This window comes from Tupaia chinensis, unplaced genomic scaffold (genome assembly GCF_000334495.1).
Source record: "Tupaia chinensis unplaced genomic scaffold, TupChi_1.0 Scaffold000542_1, whole genome shotgun sequence".
Classification (NCBI taxonomy): domain Eukaryota; kingdom Metazoa; phylum Chordata; class Mammalia; order Scandentia; family Tupaiidae; genus Tupaia; species Tupaia belangeri.
In genome coordinates, this window is record NW_006160055.1 from 3,958,153 (window position 1) to 3,968,470 (window position 10,318).

General features: G+C 38.7%; 1 protein-coding gene across 2 annotated transcripts in view; it reads left to right on the forward strand.

The window, feature by feature from the left end:
- ABCA12 (ATP binding cassette subfamily A member 12) overlaps positions 1 to 10,318 on the forward strand; it is a 217,443-nt gene that overhangs the window by 105,033 nt on the left and 102,092 nt on the right. For both annotated transcript variants that reach the window (XM_006157460.1, XM_006157461.1), the window contains exons 9-11: positions 1,975 to 2,050; positions 7,350 to 7,468; positions 8,931 to 9,037. In XM_006157460.1, the coding sequence (XP_006157522.1) occupies positions 1,975 to 2,050; positions 7,350 to 7,468; positions 8,931 to 9,037 (302 nt within the window). The remainder of the gene's footprint in view (positions 1 to 1,974; positions 2,051 to 7,349; positions 7,469 to 8,930; positions 9,038 to 10,318) is intronic.

Here is a 10,318-nt window from a genome sequence, read left to right on the forward strand (position 1 = left end):
GAGAGAGAGAGAGAGGGGAGAGGGAGAGAGAGAGAGAGAAAGCTGTCAGATCTGGGACAAACCAGTCAGCCATGTGGAAGTCTAGTACCCTTAACCATCATGCCACCTGCTGGCCCCAATTAGGTTTATTTAACTGGGCATCTTTGGTTTTGGTCCTTTAACTCATTGATGCTTTACTATGGTTAAGAGCGACAGTATTTAGCTACGCCTTGAGTAGAGCACAGTAAACTTCACTCTGCTGAACACGGAAACTAAAAAAGCCAGTCTGCCAGTTACTAAGGCCAGCAAACATCACTCAGACATGACTGACATGAGAAACAGACACGGAAGTTTTAAAATAGGGGATAGTCTTTTTGACACACATGCTGATTTAAGTAAAATGAACAATAGCACCGAAAAAAAATACCTGATTGCCTAATTTTGAGCTAGTGTCCTTTTTAGAAGGCCATAGCAGCATCCAATTTTTCACATTACTTATTTTTTTGTTGTTTTCCAGGTATTCAGGTAGACAAAATTGTTGCACTAAGCAGAGACAATGGAAAAACTATTAAAGCTGGTAATAAAACAGTCTATCGAAAGTGATTAGGCCAGGGAACCAGCAGTTAGCGTAATGGCTATGTCGCTGGACTCCCACATAGCTGACCGCGGTTCACGTCCCGGACCCGGTGGCTTACAACTCACGCTGGGCACGTGTGCATGCGTGCCCAAGATCCCGAGAGGAGAATGGAAGAGAAGGGATTGCGACCATCCCCCCTGGGGGGTGATTTCTCACTTTCTGTCTCTATGTCTCTCTCTGTCTGGCGAGCGCACGCGCCCTATAGCAAAAAAAAATCTCTCCAAAAAAAAAAGAAAGTGATTAGGCCATTGTTAAAAATGATAGTACTGAAACATACTGGATTATTTATAAGGAATGAGTAGTGTCTGAAGAGAAGAATAAGATAAGTGATACCTGGGGCCAGCAAGTGGAATGGTGGTTAAGGTCACTGGACTCCCACATGGTGGACTGCAGTTCGAGTCCAGACCTAGCAGTTTGCTTTCTCACTTTATCTCTCTTTCTCTCTCCCTCTCTCTCCCTCTCTCTCTCCCTCTCTCTCCTTCTCTCTCTGGCCAAGTTAAAAAAAATAAGTAAATAAATAAGTAAATGTAAATAAAATAATTCTTTAAAATCTAAGTGACACCATTTCTCTAAAGAAACCAAATTAAGGCAATAGTTTGATGGTGTTTTTATTTACGCAGTGACCATTTAAAGCATTTCCCGTTTCAATTTTTTATGTGAATGCTGCTCTACACTTACGCTTTTATGGTACCACTTTGTGCAGCCAACTAGTCAGTGACCTACTGAACTTCTAGGGGCAGTTGACCGTGTTCCGTTAGGTCTTTACATGGTTTCCATTACACCGAACTTAGTGATTGCCTTCCACACTATGCACCTTCATATGATTATATCACATTAAGCATTTTGCATTCACAGCTGCATTCCACTGAGATCAGTGGCTGCTTTTTGAAAACAGAAAATATAGATTAGCAATGGCAGATGTTTCCTAAGGCTACGTTCTAGACAACTGAAGGAAAAAAGAAATTCAATGACCCGTAAGACTGAAATTGACATCATCTGATTAACAAATCGCATGGTAGTCAATCTCCATGAAAGTATCCAAGAGTTATTTATGCATATACTTGGGATAAAATCATGTAGGGGTTTGGTACACAGAGACAGAGTTTGTTAGAAAAGCATGTGCTTGACTATTGGGATTATTTAGATTAGTAGAAGTCTATCTTCCATGAATATCTTAAATGTTTCCAACAAAAAAGAGCAGAGACATCATTTGTCAAGTCTTTCGGAGAAAAAGTCTAGATTTTTCTGTATTTGTTTTCCCATTAATTTGACCTGGGCTAATTTTTGCTGAGAAAAAAAAAATTATGTTTTCAAGCAAACGTTTTAAATATTTACCTATATAAATGCTATTACTTTAGGTGACTCTGATAATACAACACATGTGTGGAGTGAGGATGACGAATGGACTCTATCCCCAAGCAGTCTGGCTGCACAGTAAGTCTTCAGTTGTTTGTTTCTAAATTAAAAGGTAACTAGGCTGAATAAGCCACCCAAACAGCTCAGAAACATGATGTTCTTTATCAGCGTGTGAAATCACAAAATAGAAAAACTGACAATGGACTGACTAAAGGAAGAGCCTCATCCAAGTCTACTACGCAGGAATGTGTTTTTGGTATTTTCCCATGATACTTTTGGGTAATGCAACAAGAGAATCTCTTTTTCAGTTCTGCGATGACTTAACTAGGTCCAATGTGTCATGTCTGAATTGGTTACCTTCCTTCTGTGAGAAGACTCTAGCTGGAGGTCCAGTTTCCAACTCTTAAGGTTTTTCCTGATGAAAAATGTATAAGCATCTGTCCTAGTCTGTTTGGGCTGCTATAATGAAATACCGTAAATGGGGCCGCTTATAAATAATAGAAATGTGTTTCTCACACTTCTGGAGGCTGAGAAATTCAAGGTGTTAGCAGATTTGATTCAAGATGAGAGCCTACTTTCTGATTCATAGGAGGCACCTTCCTGCTGTGACCACAGGTAGTAGAAGGGGCAGGCTAGCTCACTGGGGTCTTTTTATTTTTCTTCAGATTTTTGCCACAGGGCATGTGCACTCACCGGAGAGAGACAAAGAGGGAAAGTGAGAAAGCACCCTCTGGGAGGGATGGGCACGCTACAAACTCTTATCCATTCTCCTCTTGAGATTTTTAGCACGCACACATACACCAGGCATGTTTTCCAAGATGCCAGTCTATGACTTGAACTATGGAGTCGGCCATGTGGGATTCAGTGCCTTAATCACCATGTCACCTGCTGACCCAGGGGCCTTTTTCAAATGGGCATCAATTCTAATCATGAGGGCTCTGCCCTCACAACCTAAGCACCTTCCAAAGGTCTCACCGCCTAATACCATCTTAGAAGTAGCGTATGAATTGAGGATGGGGGGGACACAAACATTCAAATCATAGCAGCATCCAATTTTTCACACTTCTTTCAGTTTTTAAAGAGTGAAAATATTTCTTATGCCCAGCCAAGGTAATGCCAATTTTGTTGTTTTCCATGATATCCAGGTAGGCAAAATTTTCATATATAATTTAATTTGGACTTTTATTGGGATATACACAGTCCCAGGAATAGGAAGTGGAAATGACAGTAGCAGCCATGATGTCTAAAGACCATTAATGTTAAGCTGATCCCTAAAGTAACTGCAAGAATTGTGGTAGGAAATGCAAATAGAAGTAGAAGATGGAGGTCAGTCCCTTTAACTGAAGGCAAATTTAAAGACCAGATGCCCTGTTATGTAAAGGTTGCTTTAGCCTGATAAACTAATAGTACTAAATTCTTTGGGACTTCAGTTCCAAAAATACCTTTTTTTGATTATAATGAAAATGTAGGACTTATCTTTAACCATTTGTTTCTTTTTGTCAAACAGAATCTATTCTAATTGTTAATAAAAATTTCCATTATTTTCCAAAAAGTTTCATTATTTTTCTAAGTTCTAGGCAAAATTCTTACACAAGAATCACTTCCTGCTTCTACTGTTGTTTGTGCTTTCTCCTTTAAGTAAACTGACCCAGGAGCTTTTCCAGAATAACTGAGCCTCTGATTTCCTCCTAGCCAGACTACCATGTTCCAAATAGTTGGGTCCTTTGGTTTAAATTGAGAACACTAGATGAGTATTGCTGAAGCCAAGTATCTTTATCAGTGCCTTAAGGCATTCACAACATTGATAATGCCAGCACTTGCAGTCCTGCAAATTCTGCAGCAAATATAGTTGACTGCTGACAGCTAGTTGACAGTTTATTAGGAAGAATTCAATACTTCTGAGAAGGCTTTGATTGATGAAATTAAGGGATTTCTTTTTCTCAGACTTCCTTTCCATTCTTGATTTAAAATAATCACAGAGTGGCAATACTGGCACAAGATAAATTCTTTGGCCTAGAATTTTCTAAGGAAGGCAGCTCTAAAATGCATTATCTATAAGCTTAGCTTTTTATAATTTTAGATTAGTTATTTAATTTTATTTATTCACTCATTTATTTTAATTTGATCACACACACACACAGATAGAAAGAGAGAGAAAGAGAGCGAGAAACCAAACCACCAGGTCCAGGACTCAAACCGCAGTTGGCCATGTGGGAGTGTCCAGCATCTTAACCATCATGCCTCATGTTGGTCCCTATAAGTTTATCTTTGACTGTAACCACTCTTGGGAAGTAGGCAGAATTTCGTATAAAGGATATATGAATGGAACGGCTTAAAAGAATAATACCAAAATAGTGGCAAATGGATATGGAATCTTAATTTTTAAAGTATATTAAATCCATTCTCAAAAATCTTGGTGATCAAATAAAACTAAAAACATGGCTGAAATATTTCAAGGTCACTTCTAGCTCAACTTCCCTTTTTAAAGCTTGGCAATACATCATGGAGATCTCTTGTGCCAGTCTATCTGGAAGGTTAGGCCAGTATTTTGCTGTTGAGTCCTGCAACTGGATAGAAATGACTGTTTGCTGTAATAACTATGACAGAGAAGAATACAAACACAAGTGGAGAAAGAGCAAAATTGAAAAAAGTATGGAAGGGTCAGAGAGACATAACTGGGTTGGGGAGGGGAGGTCTCACTGAGGCAGTAAAACCACCCCACACATGCTGGTCCAGAAATGCATCACTGCCATTTCTCAGAAAAAGTCCAATATCTCTGCAGCTTCCTATACTTCTGTTAACTTACATATCTATCTTTACAACAGTTGTTAACTCAAGCCTGTGATTTACAAAATGGAAACACTAGATATCCTGTGATGGGGATGGAGTCAAGGGTGATCAGAACATGAAATATACAACTAAATGGATCATTCTTTCAAGCTGCTTACTGGATAAATAAGTTTACCTTAAAATCTAAACTTATTGTAGCCCAATAAAATAAATGGGCTATTCTCTCCCAAAGACAATAATGTTACGATTATTACTATAATTCTTTTTTTTTTTTTTTTTTTTTTTTGGTGGTTGTTGGTTTTTTATGCTGCATTCCCAAATCCCATTCTCTAATTTACCTGGAGGATTTTTTTCCTCAGACTGCTTATGATTTCCCTCGCCATCATGAAAGCAATCATATATTCCAAAACGTTTGTCTAAGATAGTCCTATCAGGACGTTGGTCATTATTGAATCATGACTTGATCGACCTGACTCACTGATCTCAGAGGTGGTGTTGAAGTCCATGGTGTAATCCTCCTGCATCAGCTTCCCAGATGTGTGGCTCCATGCCCAGTTCTTTCAGTCAGGGTTCTGCCATATTGCCCAGGCCAGCCTTGGGCTTGTGGCCCTCCTACCTCAGTCTACTAAGTCTGTGAAATTGCAGGTACATACCACCATGTCTGGGTTTTGATTTGGACTAAAAATAAAATGTAGGCTTCCCAGGTGGTCCCAGCCTGCAGAGCACAATATGTCAGGTGCCTACTCTATTGTGGTTAGGTCCAACGGGTTAGTTTTGTCATTTATCACACTTCTTTTGGGTTTTCAATAGTTGTAATGTGATTGAGAAAATTCTCCAATAGATAGTTTCTTTTATTAGGCTAGAAAACTTCGTCTAAAAGTAGAGTCCCCTGTCCTTTGATTGTGAATTGATAAATGGCACTGATTGTCTAAAAGAAGGCTTTGATAGATAAATCTGTCTAAAAGCTCAAAAGTCTGTGATAATCATGTACAATATTAACAAGAGTCTCTTTCAAGGAAACGCCTAAGCAAAAGCAAGAGGGCCTTTGGAATGGGTGCTTCTTAAAAAAAAAATAAAAAAATGGAGGCTATGAATAGTATCTAAATGAGAGTCAGCTGTCTCACCACTTTTCTGTGCTCTGACCACCAACGAAAAGACTCTTGTTGCCACTGATTTTGTTTTCCTTTAAAAGTTCCACAAAGATCCAGTGTTGCTCACCCGCAACAAAAGACCTTGAGGCCTGTTTAATATTAATGCAGACATTTTTCTATGTTTACTAGCTGTGCCAGGGTAAGTCTCCCCAACTAGTGTTTACAAAAAAGAACAACTAAGTCAAACATCTCATAAGATTATTTAGTTTGTATGTTGTGAAGTTTTATTCAGAGCAGACGGTCCCCAAACTGGCTGTTGTCATTGATTCAATCTTCCTATATGTAAAATTCAAGAGTAGACATAGGGAAGAATTTACAAAAATAAATAGAAATGCAGCCTCCTAGAAGAAGTGACAAGATGTATGCAACACACATTCATTCATGTAGATCTGCCTCATGTGTCAATTTGAGGAAAAATCAAATAAAAAAAAAAGTAGGCATTGATTCAAGAACTATTTTGAGTACAAGTTTACTGGGGAAAAAAGAATATATATTCCATTTCCTCAAAAAGACTATTGAAAAGGTAGTCCTCTGTCCTAGGCTTTAAAAAAGCTGAATCTGCATTATTGCATATTTGTCCTACATATACAACTTAATAAATGTATAATCCAGATTTTTGTCTTAAAGGTTATATCCTCCCTCACCTGCCAGTCAGTTTGAAGGAAAACCAGAAGGTGGTTAATATGGGAACTCTAAATTGGTTGTTTGGAGAAAAATGGAATGTATACTTGTCAATTGGATTCCACTATTTCTTGTCAATCACACCGACATTAATTTGAATATAGATATTGAATGTTATGGGTGCGAGGTATCGGCAGATCATCCCGTCCCCTACCTCTTATTTAGCCAGAAGAAACTGAGGCCAAAAAGGTTGCCAGGTTTAGAACAAAAAGAAAAGAAAAGAAAAATGTGCAAACCTGTGAGATGTACTTACACTAAAAAATTATTCATTGCTGATCGATAATTTAACTTTAACTGGGAGTCCTTCATTTTATTTTATTTTATTTTTTATTTTAGAGACTATGTTGCCCATCTGGCCTCAGATTCAGTGTCCTCCTACCTCAGCTCCAAGTAGCTGGGATTATAGACATGCACCACTATGTCTGGCCTGGTAATTCTATAATTCACCTGGTACCCCCTAGCCCAGTGATTTTTTTTTCTTTCACATATATGTGCCTAGAAATTATCTTAAACCACGTATGATTGGTTATTAAAATAATTAACCATAAAGATAATGCACCTAGAAAGGCAAGAGCTCAGAGAATCCAGAGCAAGGGTGCTAGTTGGATTTAGCAAGGGAAGACGCCCTACTTTGCAGTGTTGTAACACCCAGGTCAACCCTGGCCAAACAATCAGGCAGTGAAATGATCTCAACAAAATGATTTTGCTTCATTTTTAGGTGATGTAAATTATATATTCTTTTTCTAATTCCATAGGCTTTTAATCCTGGAAAACTTTGAAGATGCCCTGCTAAATATATCAGCAAATAGTCCTTATATTCCTTACTTGGCATGTGTGAGAAATATGACTGACAATTTGGCCAAGGGATCACAAGGTAATGTTCTTCTCTTCTTCTCCTCCTCCTCCTCCTCCTCCTCCTCCTCCTCCTTCTCCTCCTCCTTCTTCTTCTTCTTCTTCCTCTTCTTCTTCTTCTTCTTCTGCTTCTTCTTCTGCTTCTTCTTCTTCTTCTTCTTCTAATAGATATTTTTGCTATAGGGCATGCACACTTGCTGGAGAGACAGAAAGTGACAGAGAGACAGAAAGTGAGAAATCACCCTCCAGGGGGGATGGCCATGCCATAATCCCATCTCCTCTATTCTCCTCTAGGGATTTTAAGCACACACACACACACACACACACACACACACACACATACACACACTCCTGGTGTGAGCTCAAGCTACCAATTCCAGAACTGGAACCGCAGTCGACTACACGAGAGTCCAGCAATGTAACCATTACACCATCTGCTGATCCCAGTGATACTCTTCTTAATAGTCAAATTCTGCTCATGGTTTCTAATTCCGTTCTAAAGGAGTAAGCCTTTTAAGATGCTTGCTTTCAAAAGAATGAAAAAAAGTTAAATTGTAGTTTTTATATGCATCAGTTTTAGTTTGGTGATTTGTTATACTAAAGGAATATTAAATCATCTTATTATATTATTCTCTTGCTGCTGCTGCTGCTGCTAGCACACCTGGTCAGTCACCTGGACAAATTTCAATGTGTAATGGCCGTATAGTGGATAATGTGACGAAGGCCACCTGGACAAACTCCTCAATTGTCCAGAGTCATTAGGGGCTCAGACACTTTTCTGTGACATTTTCTATGCCCTTATCTAAAAGTTGTTAAAAAAAAATCATTAAGAAGTATAATACAGAGTTCTCAAAGCGGGTGTAAATTACATAAACAATTTTGTGGCATAGTATTTTTGCTTCCTTCCTCAACACACTTTACTTTCAATTTTCTGCCGACATAGGCAACTAAAACGACTGCATTTTAATCAAATGTTTATTTTCCTCTTTTAAGAGAAAATATCTGTTCTCTCAGATTGTTTTAGGAGACACACCTTTTTTTCCCCTACACCAAAGTAGTTTTGTGAGACTTATTAGCAATCAAATAGCCCAAGTATTTAGGCCTGGTTTTTGTTTATCAGACCCGAATTAAACAAGGGTATATTTACATCACTGTGATTACGATCTATTCTCCCCCAAATACATCAACTTGATAGTATATTCAAAAGTCAGAAATAAAAGCATATTTTGTTCATAAAGAGCCAAATCTATGTAGTACCTTTGCTAGAAATATTTTTATCTCAAGGAGGAATACCTATGAATATTTTTAGAGTAATAAACTCTACAGTCCCCACAGTTCAAGGAAAGGTTAAATTTTTGCTCATCTTATATTTCTATTGAACTAGGCTATTATCTTAGGGGAAACTCAGTAATATATCAGGATAAAGATGTCTTTCAAATGGACCTTACTATTCACATAAAGTAACTTGTCTCCCTCTTTTACAGAAAATCTGAGACTTCTGCAGTCCACAATACGATTTAAAAAGTCTTTTCTTCAAAATGGTTCCTATGAGGATTACTTCCCTCCTGTTCCTGAAGTTCTAAAATCAAAGGTAAGCCCTGAAAGCAATAAATAAGCCTTCATTTTTCCTGTAATAGTTTGGCAAGCTATACTTTAAATTTAAGTTTTAAATGTGATATTAAAATAATGATCCTATATTGACTCTAGATTTGTAATAGTCCTATTTATGTGTCTAGAAAAAGTGTGACAAAAAACTTTGATTATATATAGAGATAGATAAATATCCCCGCAGAGGATGTGCACACTCACCAGAGAGACAGAGAGAAAGCACTCTCCTCCATATGGGACATGGTCACACTGCAATCTCTTTTCCTCCATTTCACCTTCTTTTTGGGATTTTCAGTGTGCATGCACACCCACTCCTGGTGTGTCCGTCTCATTTTCTGTTCTGTTCTGTTCTTTTTTCTTTCTTTCTTTTTCTTTCTCTTCCTTCCTTCCTTCTTTCCTCCTCTTTTTCTTTCTTCTTTCTCCTTTCTTCTTTCATTTTTAAAATTATTTTTTCTTATAAGGCACATGCACTCTCAGGAGAGAGCCTGGGTGGGTGTGAGAAATCACTCCTACCCCCTAGAATGGATGGCCACACTGCAATCCCTTCTCCTCCATCTTTCCCTTGGGATTTTGGGTATGTACACACATGCAACTGGTATGTTTTTCAAGCCTCCAGGTCCAGGACTCAAACCGTATAATTGGCCATGTGGAATCCAGCTTTCATAGCTATCACACCACCTGTATATTTCCCCTGGTGTGTCTTTTGTATCACAGCTTCCAAGCCTCGAACTGTGTGGTTGGCCATGTGGGATCTAGCTCCCTTGAACATCAGGCTGTGGGCTGACATTATATTGGTACTTTTTTTAAGTTTATTTATTTCTTTCATGAGAAAGGAAGAGAGAGAGAAAACAAAAGACAGAGAAAGGCAGACACCCCCAACAGGGTTGCCAGGCCATGATCCACTCCCAGTCTTAGCCAGCCAGGATCATAGGCCTGAGTGTGTACTCCCAGCATGCACAGGGAGACCTTGGTACAAGAACCCCTCCCCACATCATGCCCATATGGCTTCAGCATCATGGAGCATTGCTTTTTTGCTGTACCACCACAGCTGGCCCAGTATTTGTTTTTAGTCAATGGACATCTCTGCATGAAATGACCCATAAGAGCTTAATTACACTATGCACTTGTATAAAGAAATGGTCGATAAGAATTGGCTTATTAAGATTTATCATTTGAGGACCAGCAGGTGGTGTGGTGGTTGGGGCACTGGATTCTCATATGGTCAGCCACAGTTTGAGTCCTAGACCTGGTGGCTTGCTTTCTC